At 33.6% G+C, this 17,660-nt stretch overlaps 1 protein-coding gene across 4 annotated transcripts in view; it reads left to right on the top strand.

Moving 5' to 3' along the window:
• The window catches only part of PDE1A (phosphodiesterase 1A), a 286,129-nt gene that overhangs the window by 224,722 nt on the left and 43,747 nt on the right, over positions 1-17,660 (top strand). For all 4 annotated transcript variants that reach the window (XM_090281369.1, XM_090281359.1, XM_090281351.1 and 1 more), the window contains 4 exons: positions 1,438-1,620; positions 7,096-7,162; positions 9,956-10,072; positions 10,928-11,068. In XM_090281369.1, the coding sequence (XP_090137495.1) occupies positions 1,438-1,620; positions 7,096-7,162; positions 9,956-10,072; positions 10,928-11,068 (508 nt within the window). The remainder of the gene's footprint in view (positions 1-1,437; positions 1,621-7,095; positions 7,163-9,955; positions 10,073-10,927; positions 11,069-17,660) is intronic.

The raw sequence follows: 17,660 nt of genomic DNA, 5'->3' as shown, positions 1-17,660 counted from the left end.
AGTCTTTGATCCATCTTGAGTTTATTCTCGTGTGTGGTGTAAGTTGGTGGTCTAGTTTCATTTTTTTGCAAGTCGCTGTCCGGTTCTCCCAGCACCATTTGTTAAAGAGGCTCTTCTCACTCCATTTTACGTTCCTTCCTCCTTTATCAAATATTAGTTGACCATAGAGGCCTGGGTTTATTTCTGGACTTTCTATTCTGTTCCACTGATCTATATGTCTGTTCTTATGCCAGTACCAGACTGTTTTGATCACAGTGGCTTTGTAGTATTGTTTGATATCTGGTGTTGTGATTCCTCCTGCTGTGTTCTTCTGTCTCAATATTGCTTTTGCTATTCGGGGTCTTTTTTGGTTCCATATGAATTTATGGAGTATTTGTTCTAGGTCTGTGAAATATGTCATTGGTATTTTAATAGGGATTGCATTGAATCTGTAAATTGCTTTGGGTAGTATGGCCATTTTGATGATGTTGATTCTTCCCATCCAAGAACATGGTATTTGCATCCATTTATTTGTATCTTCCTTAATTTCTTTCTTCAATGTTATGTAATTTTCAGAGTACAGGTCTTTTATCTCTTTGGTTAAGTTTACTCCTAGGTACTTTATTTTTCTTGTTGCTATAGTAAATGGTATTTTCTTTTTTGTCTCTGTCTCTGCTATTTTATTGTTGGTGTACAGAAATGCCTTAGATTTCTGTATATTTATTTTGTACCCTGCTATTTTGCCAAATTCACTTATTATATCAAGTAGTCTTTTAGTGGAGTTTATAGGATTTTCTAGGTATACTATCATGTCATCTGCATATAATGATAGTTTTACTTCTTATTTCCCCATTTGGATGCCTTTTATTTCTTTTTCTTGTCTGATTGCTGTGGCTAGGACTTCCAACACTATGTTGAATAGGAGTGGAGAGAGTGGACAACCTTGTCTAGTTCCTGAATTCAGGGGGAATGCTTTTAGTGTTTGTCCATTGAGTATGATGTTAGCCTCAGGCTCCTCATATATAGCCTTGATTATGTTAAGGTATGCTCCCTCTATTCCCATTTTGCTGAGTTTTTTCATCATAAATGGGTGTTGTACTTTATCAAATGCTTTTTCTGCATCTATTGATATGATCATGTGATTTTTGTCTTTCATTTTGTTTAGGTGATGTCGAATACTATATTAATGGTAGAACAATTGATACCTCCAGACTGGTGTCATTGTACTTAAATGATTGGGAATCTGAAAAAGCTCAATCCATTTGTCCTCACCTTGAGATAACCAGTTGGGGAAATTAAGAGCTTTCCAAATGTTAATTCAATCATTTTTCTTTGTTTAGATAGTTCCTATTAAAGGATGATCAGAAAATGATTTGTATATTTAAATCCTACTGCAATGCTTATTTTATTGTTATTTTCTTAACTTTTTAAAAGTTTTAATTGATATACATTTTTTAGAAGACTGCTGGATACCGACGATGAGCTCAGTGACATTCAGTCAGACTCAGTCCCATTGGAAGTCCGGGACTGGTTGGCTTCTACCTTCACACGAAAAATGGGGATGATGAAAAAGAAATCTGAGGAAAAACCAAAATTTCGGAGCATTGTGCATGCTGTTCAAGCTGGCATTTTTGTGGAAAGGTAAGTGAAATTTCTGGTATCTCAAGACAAAACTTGAAAGGCAGAAAATAACTGACTATATTGAAGTTATCGGAGCATATATTTTACTTCCTGAGGACAATCTCAAGTATACCTAGAATGAACAGATTTAGGACTTTATGATGAACTTACCCATACAAAAATTTCCTATAAAGACCACAGGCAAAAGCTTTTGGATGATCATTTACCTCAAACGAACTTCTGTGAATAACTGTTTAAAAGCCATTATAACAAATTCCTATGTTACACAACTAATTTTACCTGAATAAGTTGTAACACCTCATAAAGTAAATTCTACACTAAATACCAAAATCAAGCAGGCCTTCCTCTGCACTAAAGAGAAAAAAAATTCTCTCCTCATTATATGAGAAAAGCTATCTTATGTCCATTCTTGAAGAATATTTTTTTTAACATTTCTGTCACTGATATGAGGAATAGTTGATGGCTCTTAGAAGCATGGAATCTAATCACCAGAGTTTCTTATGTGGAATACATGTTAATCTGACCCAATTTTATATTCTGTTAGGCCTCAAGAACACAACTTATTTTTCTGTCTAGGAAACAAAATGTACCAAAACTATAACTACAAAGAAGACTTGAAATAAATGTTATATCTGACACTGTTGAAAACTAGTTATTAGATATTCTTGAGATTCAAAAGCAATTACGTTGTTTTAAATTATATATAAAAACATTATTTTAGCATTTTTGAAACTTAAAATTGAGTAACAGAGAAATTTTTTGTACTTAAAATTAAATTTAAGAGAAACCACATCATTTTTTAAATCTTCTGACATCTCTAGTCATTACCTCCAATGAACATTATGCAATTTTATTTTCTTCTGTTAAGAAAAGAATGGGAAGAAGGCTTGGGCTTCTAAAAATGCAAATGTGAATGCATTGCAAAAGTATTCAATGTGTCACCTGAAACCAATATAAAATAATATTGAATATAAACTGTACTTGAAAAATAAAAACTTAAAAAAAGGCATTCAGTGTGATTTAAAGATGTATTATAATCACAGCACATAAAGTTTCTAGGATCTTGGCTTGTGCCTGTGTTACCCCAAATAACAAACACACAATGACTATTTAAATTATTTTGAGTACTTATTAATCATACCTAATTAGCTTTCATAAGATAATCCTCATGATAAGCAATTTGATTAGTTTACTTAGGTGACACCCCCTTACACAAACACACACACACACTTCCTACATAGAATGGCCCCAACTCTGCCAGATGGGACCAGAAGTCTGAAACAGGGAGGTAGGTCTAGAAAGAAAGAATTTTTATAACTATATTCCAATATTTAAAAATAACTTAGGCAACTGTATGATAGTTACTGATTTTTTTCATAACATCAAATTGAAAATATCTAAACAGTAGATCAAAAGTCATTGAGAGAATCACAGATAGGGAGTATGTTGGATTTACTGAAGCAATGTATATTTTGTCTTCTTTGCTTAAAATACTGTAGAAGTTGGCAAACTGAAAAGAAATGCAAACTGTGGAAGTAAATCAAATAAATTTTCATTTCCGTTCATTAGAAGATTAAGAACAATTCTACTAAATATGTTGATATGCTAAATTTTTATGTGCTACCCTAAAATATTTTATTTAATAGCTTATAGAAATATCAGAATGTATGTAAGGTAACTAAATTAGTAAGAAGTCCTGAAGAAATTAATGTGCTACATACATCTGGAAATGAAATCTTGTTTATTACCCTTGAATCTCCATTAAAGTGCATAAAAATAGTGAGATATGTTTAGCTTGAGTTTTCAAAAATAATCATCTTGTATCTTGAAAGTTAGAAGGTCTTCTTGAGACTTCTCTTAAGCATCTTCCCCAAGGTTTAGTACCTCAGCAAGTCCTGGCAGTTCACTTACCCAAGTGTGTCCTGAATCCATTCACTTTCTCCTCTCCACTCCTGCAGCTCCGTTGTAATCCTTCCTTGTCTGCCACCAGAAGTACCACAGTAACTTGTTTTCTCCAAACAAGTCATTCTGTGATGCTGTTTTAAAATATAAACTAGCTCCTGGCATGCTTAAGCTTAAAATTATTTGATGGTTTTCCTTTTCCCTTGGTATTAAAGGCAATTTCTGTATCATGGCTTTATGAGATTAGCACCCTTCCCCTTTTAACCTTCTTGACTGAATATCTATATCAGTCTGATTTCAACTCCATGAACATCCCTAAACTTCTTCCTTCCTTGAGGCCCTTAATCCTGACATTTCCTCTCTGAGAATGATTTTCCCACCCTCTACCCTGACTGGCCCTTTTTATATTTCCAGAGGCCTTTCCAGGCTACTCTGTGTGCTGTTCATCACTTTCTCAACCCCAACCAGTGGTTTACCTCACAGCACCCAAAACTGTAACCACATATTGTTCTTTTTTTTTTTTAAAATATATTTTATTGGTTATGCTATTACAGTTGTCCCAGTACTTTCCCTTTTGCTCCCCTCCATCTGGTACCCCCTTCCATCCAGCAATCCTACCCTTAGATCATGTCCATGGGTCATGCATATAAGTTCTTTGACTTCTCCATTTACTTTATTATTCTTAATGTCCTCCTGTCTATTTTGTTCCTACCAATAACACTTCTTAATCTCTGAACCTTTCCCCCCATTCTCCCCACTTCCCCTCCCAGCTGAAAATCCTCCAGATGATCTCCACATCCAGGATTCTGCTCCTGTTCTAGTTGTTTGCTTAACCTGTTTTTGTTTTTTTTAATTCAGTTGTTGATAGTTGTGAGTTTGTTTCCATTTTATTGTTCATAGTTTTGACCTTCTTTTTCTTAAATAAGTCCCTTTAACTTCATGTAATAGTGGCTTGGTGATTATGAATTCCTTGAGCTTTACCTGTCTGGGAAGCTCTTTATCTTCCTTTCCATTCTAAATGATAGCTTTGCTCGATAGAGTAATCTTGATGCTAGAACCTTGCTTTTTACCCATTATTGTTCTTACTCATTATTCCTCTTCACCACTGACTAAACCTCATGAAGTAGCAAATATATTTTTCTTGTTCTCCACTAAATAATCCGTTCCCTAGCATGGTGTCTGACAAAAATAGTTGTTGCTTTTTTAAGTTTGCAATTACATTTTGTAACTATAGTCAAAATTTTCAAAAATAATCCATCCTATTTCCAGCTGGACTTTTACCATGTATAAGAGCCAAGGAAATCCATTATTCTTTTTCAGCAACTTATAATTTATCAACTATTTACTCAAGTGAGAGGCAACTGTATTAATTTTCCCCACATTCATTCTGATTCCAGGATAAGTCACCTGAATTTCCTATTTCTAATTTTTCATCTCAATATTTTATGTCCATTTATAAGAAAAGAAAATGATAATGGAAAATTTTTCCTATCAACTTGGAGGGGGAATCCTTTTTTGTGTGTTTCTTTACATTCCATATACTGAGAATATATGCTGACATTTATTTCTTAACCTACTTCAAGTCTAAGAAACTAAATAGCACCAGAGTTTCTACTACACCCGGGGAAAGTTAAGAATTGGAGCCAAGGGTACAGAATAATGAGGTTAGTAATGTTAATAATCATAGTTACTTTCTTGTATTGAGTACTTATTATATTATGTAAGGCATTTATATAAGTACTCTTCACAAAAATCTTATAATTATTCTCATTTTACAGATGAGTTACATTGAGTAGTTTTCCAAAGATCACACACAACTACTAGTGGCTAACCTGTTATTCAAAGCAATTATTTTTTTTGCTATATCCTACTGCATTTTGCACCATTAAGTCATACTGATTTAATGTTAATTTTTAAAACTTATTTTTCTTGATTTTTATACTGACATTTTCCCCCTTGTCTATCATTCTTCCATTTCCCCTGTACTTCCACTTTTTTTCTTTTAGGAATAATGACTAGAGAAATGAATTAAAAAGACTACTTGTTTCCTCGGGGGGAAAAAAAAACCATCCTAATAAACATCATGACTGACAATAATTATTTTCTGACTCTTTTATTGTGTGATTAGTAGTTTCTTTGCCCTTCAAGATTGGAATAATTATTCCTATTTCAATGGAGTAATTAGTATAGTATTTTTATTTATAAACTGCTCTGAAATCTTCCAACAGAGTAAAGGGTATGGATAATTTTAAAATTATAACTGATTACCCGCATTAGAAAATTACTTAAAGTCATTTATAACAAACATAACATGAACGTAATGTCTCTGTCATAAAATGGGTAGGTGCTTTATAAAAAAAAGCTAAGATAGATGTATATATATTATATATATAATATTTTAATTCTGATATTCCAAAAAGTCAAGATTTAAAAGGAAAACATGACAAATTACTTGGCTTTTATTATCTTTTTTAAAAATATAGCTTTTCATTGAAATTGAGTAAACTGTCATAAATTTTTAATATAATATAAATTAAATAAAAACATTAATATCTTCCAAAGTGGTTTTGTAGAAGATGCAGAGTATTTTCCAAATGACTATTTCTTGTATTGAACCCTAATATAAATTAATGATAAAATCATGCTTTTGTCTAGGCACTTTGGGGGTAGAAGTTATAGTGATATAGTCTAGGAATGCAGTTTGCTTGTGAATTTATTATATAAAAATTAATGCACTTAACTAATAATCAGTTAAATTCTTTATTTCTAAGACTTTGTGGAGGAATCATGTATAAAATAGAAGCTTATTGCTATTTCTACACATTAGGGTATCACATTGCTTCTATTCTCATATGACTTGGTGGGGAAATTTATTAAATATTATGTTTTGATGGGCATATTGTTGCCAATGAAAAGATGGCAAAATCAACAAATTACTGATTAATAAAAATAATTTTGTTATTTATGCTATTATAAGAATAAAAATAACTTTGTTTTTCTGTGTGATATTTCTTAAATGATATTAAATGACAACTTGAACAAACTAAAGAAATTTTTGTCAATATTGTTTTCCCTGATATTTTCAACTTTTAAAAAAGGCCATGCAAATTCTTATGGCACTATATATTCCCTCCTATAATTTCTATTTTGTAGGAAAAATCTATAAAAGAAATATTTTAATGACATTCAAATTCCAGACTGAAAATTCTGGTACATAAATGGACACAAAACAAAAATATTCTACTGTCAGTGCTATGATGAGATGCTGGAAGGTGCTGTTGTTGTATATACAAAGGACAGTCCCCTTTATAGGATGGAGTGAAGGCCAAGATATCTTTCCCTAGAAACTAAAATCACGATGACTTTGTAGGGCGGTTTTGAGAAAACAAAATAATTTTAACACCTGTTACATTGTAGATGCCTAATAAATGGTGGCTATAATTATCATTGTTGTCATAAAGGCAGCATGTAATTAATGATAAAAGGTAAACTAATCAATTTCCTCCTATATTTAAGAAATAGTTGAAAGCTTTGAATAAATGGTACATGTATATACTTATTTTTCTTTTTTAGGATGTACAGAAAGTCTTATCACATGGTTGGTTTGGCATATCCAGAGGCTGTCATAGTAACATTAAAGGTGAAATAATTTCAATTATTTTAATTTTTAAAATAGTTATTTTTTTTAAATCTTCTTAAAATGGCTGGGAGTTAATGAGAGTAGGTCTTTGCTACAGCTTACAGATTGGTATGTAAAAAATATTTTAATCATTTTACAAAATGTTATGTGATCCAAATTATGACTCATTGTAGACTTATTTACACTACGAAACTATATCAGTGCATATGCATGCGTGCACACACATGTGATCATTTTCTTTATGCTTGATTTATCTTGGACTCAATTTTAAGACAGTGACAGGACTTGTCAGTTTATACATATTTTCTTTTGCATATATTATGGAAATTTGACTGCATTATAAAAAGATGTTTCCATCAAATATAGTTAAAAGACAAAAGTTATAAGGAAGAAAATTGCCTAGAATTTTAGGTTTGAAAAATGAAGTAAGATAAAATTAAGAAAGAAGACAAAAAAATCTCTTTCTTGTCTCTGCTTTATCTGTGGTTGCCCTAGTAAGATGCCCAATTGCAGCATTAAAAAGTACTTAATGCTTTAGAAGTAATGAGTCAAAATTGAAGAGGAAAGTTTTTGGCTCGCTTACTTCCCTCCATTTTGTGAGTGTGTGTGTTTATACTGTTCATAGCTGTTACTTCTACAGAAGCATTTTGAAGGCTCATCACTCAACATTCCTTATTTCTTTCTATGACTTAATTCAGGTGGAGGAATTTCAACTTCGTCTTCTCTAAGTTTAATGGTGGTTTTCCTGTACTAATCAAGAATTTAAATGATGCATTAAACTACTTTACTAGCTTAAATTTATGTTATTCTCATTTGTCCTTTAATTTTCTTTTTTATATTCCCTTTGATTTGTTTTTCCTCTGTGGCCTTTTAGATTTAAATCTTATTAATTTAAAAAAGTAGTTTATTAGATGCTTTTTTTATACTTATATTTCTAAAGCTAATATAATAATTATTATATAACTGAAATGTCACATTATAGGACATTAATTACTCTTCAGCTCTTGAGAGATTTTGATTTCATCATCTATCGGAAAGTATACAAGTCTTATTTTATTTATTTTAAGAACTTTTGCTTAGAAACCATGTAACAAAATATTTAGGTATGAGCGGACATAACTGTTTAGCTGAAATACAGCATAGAAAAAATATATGAACTAACAGGCTGAGAAAAGAACTACTAAAGAATACTTTTATTTAAATAATTATTATTTCCTGAGATACCTCCTTATCTTTGTTCTCAATCTGACAATGTAAAAGCCAAGCATCTGCATTAGTTTACAAATGTAATCATCATTGTTGATGAAAATCCCTAAGAAATGGAAAACTAACCTTTTACCCAGTGGGAAACCCATAGTGGGAACTGTAAATAGCAGCCTATAACAGTCTGAACCAATTCTTCTTTGTTAGCTTTGGAATTTGATAAAAGATTTGTTGGCCTCCTTTGAGCTTTACTGATGGTAAATGCCTTCTAACAGAACTTTTAGACATTTAAAATTGACAAACAGATAAAGCAAGTGTTTAGAGATCAAATTAGGGCCACATGAAAGGAATTTAACAAAGGGTATGCAAGCAATTCAATAAGTATTTCATTGGTGTTTCCAAGTGAAAGACCATTTGAAGTTATTATTATAATTTTTCAAAAAAATATTTTAAAAGGAAACTGTTCGAATGCTTTTTATCAGATTTTCAGTTTAGCTTCAGCATGTTACAGCACAATTGGCCTTCATGTAAATGTGTTAGATGAGTGAAGCTCTAAATATTGCCTGCTCAAATTCAAAATTAATGCATAGCTTTAAGGTTGTACGCTTACTGTTTAATACTAAACCTGCAGTGTATGCAGTCAGACCTTCTTTGCTAATAGTTTCTGGTAATCAATTAGAACTGACTCTGCTGTACTTCTTCAGGTTTTTTTCTTTTTTAAATTTCAGTGATTTATTTAGTGTTGGAGCTCAAACTTCACATTCAACATTCCCACCACCACCACCACCAAGGAGATATGGGACTGATACCACTTGCTACAAAGTCCATTTTGTGGACTGACTTTTCTGCAAGGTTTTGCACAGTTACTTCCTTAAGCAAAACCATGCATTATCAAGGAGCACTTTCCTAGAATATGCATCTGTTTTCCTACAGGCCTAACCACTGCCCTAGGGGCATACACAAATTACCATCCTCCTCCTCAATCAAGAGACTCATTTCCTTTATTTTACCATTTTTTCCTGGACAAAAGTATAAATGAATCAGCCAAAGTTAGTTTGAGTAATAAGATAGTATATACTCTCTCTAGGGTATTTGTATTTTAAAAGACGATATAAAAATATCAAAAATTTAAATCAAATTACTAACTCCTGTGGTGGAACTTCAAGCAATGTAGCAGGAGGTTGGGTGGGAAAGAGAAATTGGGGCTATTATCCTTTTATCTCTCAATTAACATCATATACATAATTCACATTTCTACCTTAAAGTGAGGCTGACTCTGGGAAAATAATCTAGGACGTACATTTGGAAACAGATTTGGGCAGTGTTAAAGTGTTATCAGGTTTATTCCATCACTTGATGACCTTGGGATTAAGGGGAAGATCTAAATCCTACATCAGGCCTTATGACCTCACTTCTGTGGATCCCCAGATTCTAAGTGGCCCTCCCAGAGCAGACACTGTATAGTCTAGTGTACTGAATTGAAATCTGGTCTGCTGCATGTATAATGTCTCATTTTTCCAAGAATTTTTCATAGAAAGAAACAAAACTATATGACTTTGCCACCTAAAGCATTTACTCTTTTTTCTACAGGAAGTTGATAAATGGTCTTTTGATGTATTTGCCTTAAATGAAGCAAGTGGAGAACATAGCCTGAAGTTTATGATTTATGAACTGTTTACCAGATATGATCTTATCAACCGTTTCAAGGTAAGAAATGTGGAATAAAAGTAAAATGCTCTTAGAATCAGTTTTCTGAATAACATTGAAAATGCAGAACATCGAGTCATTAATTGATGCATTTTAGAATGTTTCTAATTGACAGGTCACAGAACTAGGGGAGGGTATCACATGATACAGCCACCCTCCCCAACTCCCTGACATAACTATGTATCCACTTGGATATCATGAACCATTATAATTTCATTCACACGAGATATCAACATCTCCCCAAATTACTCACAGAATAGTTAGGTAGTGATTGAAAGCTGTTTAAAAGAAATATGATCTTCTGTGTTCCTGAGGCACAGAATGGACCTTTATTGGCAATTTTTCTTCAACTAAACTGAAAGGGCTTCTAATTAACTTCATTTAGAGCCATTTAAACGACAGGTTTGATCCAGATTTCTGAGCACTCTGCAGCTGTATTTTCATTATCACCTATGGAATCATGACATTTTTAGAGCTGGAAAGTACTGCGAAGTCATTTTGTTTAATGCCTTGTGTTACAGATAGGAAAACTAAACTTCGCCCATCCTAATTTGGGAAATTTTACCTTTTTTAAGAGCTAGCCTTCTGACTTGACTCTAGAATATATAAACATTTAAAGTATGGGTAAGACTGTTATTTCATTTACTTTAGCTAAACAATTGGAGATGTAATCATTCTCAGGATTGAAAGTTAACAGGTTGATGAAAGTGGTTTTTCAGAATAGTCTACATTGAACTTCAAGAAACTGCTGCCCACACCTAACTCACTGTGCTCCCTCTCCAGAATTTGTTGTGTTCATGTTGATTTAGAGCTACTCTTTTGGTAAAATATAATCATAATTATTACTTTCTGCAGATTCCTGTTTCTTGCCTAATTGCCTTTGCAGAAGCCTTAGAAGTTGGTTACAGCAAATACAAAAATCCTTATCACAATCTGGTCCACGCAGCTGATGTCACTCAAACTGTGCATTACATAATGCTTCATACAGGTATCATGGTAAGAAAGGCTTTGTAATTGAAGTTTGTTAGTTTGGAACATCAAGTTCTATTCCTCTGAGTTCTTATTATATCTTCAATGCTCACAGAGTACTATAAGTAATAACTTGGATTTTTGAGGGTTAATGAGTTACCCATAATATACATTTTTCAAAAAGTACTTTAACTCAGTGAAAGAAAAAGATACCCAGGGGCAAATGAAAATATACTGTAAGTTTTCCAAAATTTGTACTATAGAACATTTTGTTTATAAATTCCTTTTCCCATAGTTAGTAATCAACCAAGAAAAAAAATAAGTGGCCTAGAGAAAAAGTGTTTGGAATGCAAGTTAGTCACAGCACTCTTCCCTCAAAGTATCACATTCTTCCAAGCTGACCTCAGCAACCTTTTCTCTTTTACATACATTGCTAATCACAATCCAATCCTAAAAGTATTCATGTGAATTTTTCCAAATTCTCCTTCCTCTTCTTTGCATCTGAATGAGTCAATGAATAAGTAAAAAAATGGCCCAGCAAAGCAAATCTTGGGAAGCAAGGAGTAGATGATAGGAATCCTGAGACTGCCTGGAGTTTCTGTAATGTCTCAGAATTCAGGCTGACTCCTGGAAGGCGAAAAGCTAGAAGCTGCTCTTCAGAAGGTTCCAAACTGAGGTGGGTTCAAAGGGGTCTAGGCCATTTGAGATCCCCAAATCTTAATACCTTCTTGATTCCTCATAGGTCAGCCTAGGCTGATGCAGGTCATAAACCATATGTAAGGAGAATGTCCCACCAAACCCCATAATATGCATTACCTACCTGTTTAGTATTCAGAAGCCACACTCTTTCAATTGGCAGGAGTTTCTGGTACTCAGATCTAGGTAACTAGTACTCTTTGGGGGCCTGGAGGTCCTCAGTACTCATCTTTCAAACCAGAGACTCTGCTCCTAACCTGCCAAGCAAAGCCCCTAGAGCCACACACAGTAGGTTGTCCTGAAGATCCTGAAAACTCTTAACAGGTACATAATTCACTAAGTTTATTGTATACAGAAAATTCTCATCATTGTTTCATTTTCCCTAAGAAACTATAGTGTGTTGTTTTCTACACATTTCTTATGATTCATCCAGTAGTGTCTCATGTGATGACTACAGAAATTGTCTCTTTTTCTCTGTCTTTCTTTGCCTCCAAATGTTGCAGATCCATCAGTGCCTTAGGCTCAGATCCCACTCTTGCCCTGTGTTCTGTTATCTTTTGCTCTATAACAAACTGCTCCAAAACTTCATGGCTTAAAACATCTCTCTCGAGGGTTTTGGTTAGAAGGGTCCAACTAGAAGGTTCTCACTTGGGGTCTTTCCTGTGATTTCACACAGCTAGCATCTTGGCTGAAGACATCTGAGGACATCACTAGGCAAGACAACCATGATGTGTCGCTCACATAGCTGGCAATTGATAATGGCTAATGGCTGGGAGTTCAGATGTGCTTTTAATAAAGAATTTTCTTGGCATTTCACCACCAGTTCAATAGTATATGCTTTTTTATGACAATATTACACAGTAATACAACCTGATTTGGAGTTAACACCTGTTTGGACGGAGGCAGAAGTCTCAAAAACCTTTTTTGATGCAGTGGTATGAGCTTCTTGTGACCTTCTAAAAGGCTAAACTCTATGTGTTGTTAACCTCATACCTTGCATTTTTGTGTTTTAAGTTATATATGCAAGCATCACTGAATTAAGGTGTAAGTATGCTCACTGGGGTAGAACAAATGTAACCATAATTGGACTTGATCCTTGGTTGCGCTTATTCATCATTCATTCCAGGGGTCTTATTTAACTTTTAAAGGGAGGAAATAGAGGTTACCGATAAGAAGTAGAAACTCAAACATTCAAAGATACAACTTTAAAAATGTGTAAGTTTTTTCACTGTAGTAAATGTAACCTTCTTTTATACTTGTTTCTCTTTCTAGCAAGTGTGCACACACAGAAATTATTTTAAAGCCCTTTTGGTTGGAAGGGCTTCATTGTCACAGCTGTTTCTTTAACTATTTGCTTTCACTAGTTTGAAAACTGAAAACTGAAATATTTAAGGTTTGTTCATTAATGGAAACTGAACTGATTAAGTTTCCTCAGAATAAGATAGAATAGAAAAATAATGCCTACTTTGGCATAAAAAAATCTGCTTAAATTTTGAAGTACAATGAGAAGATATCTGTCATTTCAGCTAGGGGGCTGGTAGCTGGGATTTTTAAAATATGTTTCTGCTTACATACGTTATTTTTTTCACAAGTGTAAAGGGTGCTAAATAAGAGTGTTTTATTTCAGCTTCAGAACCTCTGTTCTGAAGTGACATTGAAGAGCTGAGCAATGTTATATTAGTGGGTAAATAGAGAAATTCAAATACACAATGTGAATTTACCTTCAGACTTGCAAGGAAGATTTGTTCCAAGTTATAACAAGCCATGCCAACTCTCTGGAAAACTAAGGCAATCTGGCCCATAACTCCTAGAAAGTTGAAGTTATTAGCAAAGATTACACAGTCACTTTTTGAAAGAACAGTAACCTACTAACTGTAAATATAACTTCACTCTATGTTAGCAAGTTTGGTTGGAAAACTTGTTTATGATTTTACTATCCTTCAGCAAAAAAGTATCAGAGGGCTCTTTGCTTATCCTTGACTTTGGCCATTATATATATATAAAAAAAAAAAGTCTGGTGGGAGACTCAGTGCTTTGTTTGGATCCTGAAAACACATTTAAATTGAAGGGGAAATGAGAAATGTTATGACAGATGGTGAAAGGAAAGGCAAAATGAATTTACAAATTTATTGACTATTTTGTCAAAATTAGGACATACTGCCAGCTTGCAGGTTTTTGGAAAGTTATTTTAAAAACTTTTCTTTAGCTGAAAAAAGTGGTGGTAGATGAGTATTAATTTTTATACATATGAATGTGCTTGCTCTTTACACCAAAAAAGCAATATAAAATATCACCTACTTTACTGTTTTAGTTCATGTCCTGCTGTTTTCAGAATGGTCTTATCAGTGTGACATTTATGGAGCACTCAGCGGCAGCTTAACACTGTCAGGGGATTAATGCAGCCTGTCATTGCAAAACATCCAGAGGACCATTGCCTGAGAGGGACTGTGATGAAGCCATTGTCCTTCATTTTGTTAATGTCATGCTGACACCTTGAGTCCAGGGAGCAGGCAGTGCAGAGGAATGATGCCAGTACACCCTCTGTCTCCAACTCTCTTTTGTCCCTTAATTAATTTGCTGCCCTGTGTCACAGTGACAGTCATATGGGTAAGTTAGTCCATTTGCTAAAGAGCACATGCTTCACTGAGGGCTCCCAAACCACCTCCAGATGTCTCTTTGAATGTGAAATCACTGGGGCCTTGGCAAGGGAATACTTGCCTTTCACCCACACACTGAAATGATTCAATTTTTATCCAACCAATCTACAGAAAACTTGCCATTATATCTCTATTCTACAAACTATGTGGAAATTCTGTTCTTATAAATGGCTTCACAGACAACACTGCAAGAATGAAAACCGTGTAGGCTTTGAAGGCAATCAGACATAGATTTGAAACCCTGTTCCAACACTTCCTAGCTTGTTCACTCTCTATTTTGGTTCTCTTCTCACTAAAACGTAGTTAATACCAAACACCTTGGAGTATGACAATGAGGAGTCAATGATATCATATATGTAAAGCACCTAACCTAGTTTCTGAAATATAATAGCTATTAGCACATACACTAATATTAGTAAAATCATTAGTTTATTATATTATGCATATTAAATGATATGTATTATATATGGCTATTATTATATACTTGCTCTCTATATTAGGTAAGTTCTAGCAAACTATCTCAGCCTACTCAAAGGCATAGAGAGAAAAAGGTGTCCAGCCCTATAATTCAGGGTAAAAGAGTTGTTAATTATGGTCTTCTGGACACATCAGGAATTAATAGGCCAATGTGATTTTCTGACCTGAAATTATTCCAGACCTAGACATGCATACTTTCTCTCTCTCTCTCTTTCACACACACACACACACACACACACACACACACACCCAGAATAATTCAGCTATGAAAATAGCATCATAACATCTTAAATCAGAGCTCTATTGATTTTTACTCATAAATATATACAGTTAAATTGTCTCAAAATTCTACATTTGAAACTTTAGAAGAATGCATTCAGCATATTGCCTCACTTGAGTGATGAACATTATTGTCATCCATAGAAGAAATATTGTGACCTGTGAAAGGAACAGAAACTTTGAAATGGGAAAGTTTTTGTTTTGAATCACTGCTCTGCCACTTGAGAATTAGGTGACCTTTGGCAGATTGATTCACTTCTTTAGGATTCAGCTTTGTTATCTTCCAAATAGGGATAGATATACTTACCTAGTAAATGGTATATAGGATGGTTATACGAATTAAATGATACTATCTAATGAAAATTTTCAGTGAATGTTAGTTCTTTTTCTTTCCCATCCATCATCCTCATACATGCTGTTAATGGCACTCATAGCTCTCTGTAAAAGAATTTGAGGACTTCCCATTTTAGAGTAATGCCACCTGAGCATTTCTCTAGACAAAATGAACCCTTCAGTGTAGATGAAGCACAGTACTATATTGATTATTAATCATCATTTTAATCCTTTATCAGCATCAGAAATCAGAAGAACCTAGGTTGTACTGACCACTATTCTGGTTGGTAAGAGTGATATGATTCAACCTCATTTTCTCTGGCTTGTCCTCATGAATCATTTATAAAGTTCATGAATTCAAGCATCCAGTTTCTGAGTTGGAATTCTTATTTGACACCAGCATAAAATGAATTGGCAACTAAGAAGCTAAAAATAAGCTCCAAATTCTACTTTCACTAATACAAAATTGATGTATTTTTTAATTAAAATTTAAAGCTCAATGTTTCTCTCTTCCCAAATTATTTTATAACATAAACTTTATTATTAAGACTATAGTGTGGCGATAAACAAGAGGACTCATGGATAAAATACTATTTATAAGAGGCAGAGGTTAATGGGACTAAAAACGGAATACATTTTGATAGCTAGGAAGATAATTTAAAATAATTATGAGATAATCTATAATTAATATCCATCTCTGATTTTCTGTTTGCTTTCTTGCAATTTCAACTTCATAGTCCATATTATTATAGTAAATATTGGATGTTACTTTAAAAAAAACTCACAGTTAAATCTGTAGATCTTAAATATAACCAATAAAAAATGCTTAAGAAAATGTATGATTGTTTTTTCTAGGAACAATTTTCTTTAATAAAACAATGGGTTTCTGGGAGTACAAAAGCTGGTTTAATTTCAAATGCTATTCATTTCATGGTGCTTAATTTCACAGTCTCACTGGGGACATTGAAGTCCCAGTCCCAGTTCAGTCTATACTATGAGACTTTAATAAGGTCATTTTCTTTCTTTTCATGACTCACAATAAAATGCACCTATAAACACAGAATAGCTAGTTATATCAACCCCCATTGGTTCTGAAAAAAAATTTTTTCATTCTTCTACCTGTGAAGCATTTATTCTTGAATTTCAATCACTAAAGATTTTAGTTAGCTCACTATTATTTTCCAGATTGCTATCTTAAAGTATATTTAAGGTAATAAATTTAGTAAAATGCCACTTAGTCTGTATTTTACTATATAACAAGACTTTCAATAGGCATAGTACATACGTTGACTGCAAACTTTTAAAAGCCACAGAGGAATGACTATGAATTCTATTTTCATGGAAACTGTGACTGGGAGGGAAAATAACTTATTTAACTAAGGATTAACAAAGATTTAAAACCAGGATTTACTGATTTTACATCTTCACTCACTACTTTTTACTACTTCCTCCTAATCCAAGACTGGCATAATTCAATTCAACAGAGAAATATTAAGTTTCTACTATATGCCAAGTGCTATGATAGCTTCTGTGAAAGGATTCAAGATGAATAAGAGTGTGCCTTTGGCAACTATGAGATGCAACGATTGTCACCTCCCTCATTTTTGGCCTCATGGACCTGCCAGAGCTCCCTCTTACCTTTCATAAAAAATTCAGATTCATCAACTCTAACGAAGGCAGTCTATAACTCTTTCCCATGCTCTGCACCATTTTCAATCTCACATCACTGACTCTCCAACACAACTGTACTACCAGCCATGCAATTTTTATACAGATTTCTACAGTGGCATTCTACACTTGATCTTTCTATTCAAAATTTCTCTGTCCCCACCCTGACATTCAGCTGCCAATCTGTCCATCCAAATTCCAAGATCTGCTTCCACAATATAGACATTCTATCTGTCCTTCCATTGTACCTTTATTTTGTGACCTTTTATCAAGTATGCATATAGTTTGTTATATTTTTCTGTTGCTTTGTGCAAAGTCTTTAATTAGTTCGAGTATGTGGAAAAAGACCACTAAGAGCAAGCTTCATGCCATTTTGGATTCTCCATTCCTACCACCTAATTGCAGCGGTGTTCAATAGGACTTTCTGTGATGATGAAGATGTTTTATGTCTGCATTGTTCCATATGCTTATAACTAGTCACATGTGACTATTGAGCAGTTTAACTGTGG

The sequence above is a fragment of the Furipterus horrens genome, unplaced genomic scaffold (genome assembly GCF_987537825.1).
Source record: "Furipterus horrens unplaced genomic scaffold, mFurHor1.1.pri manual_scaffold_1, whole genome shotgun sequence".
NCBI lineage: Eukaryota > Metazoa > Chordata > Mammalia > Chiroptera > Furipteridae > Furipterus > Furipterus horrens.
This window is presented reverse-complemented; position numbering and strand designations above follow the sequence as displayed.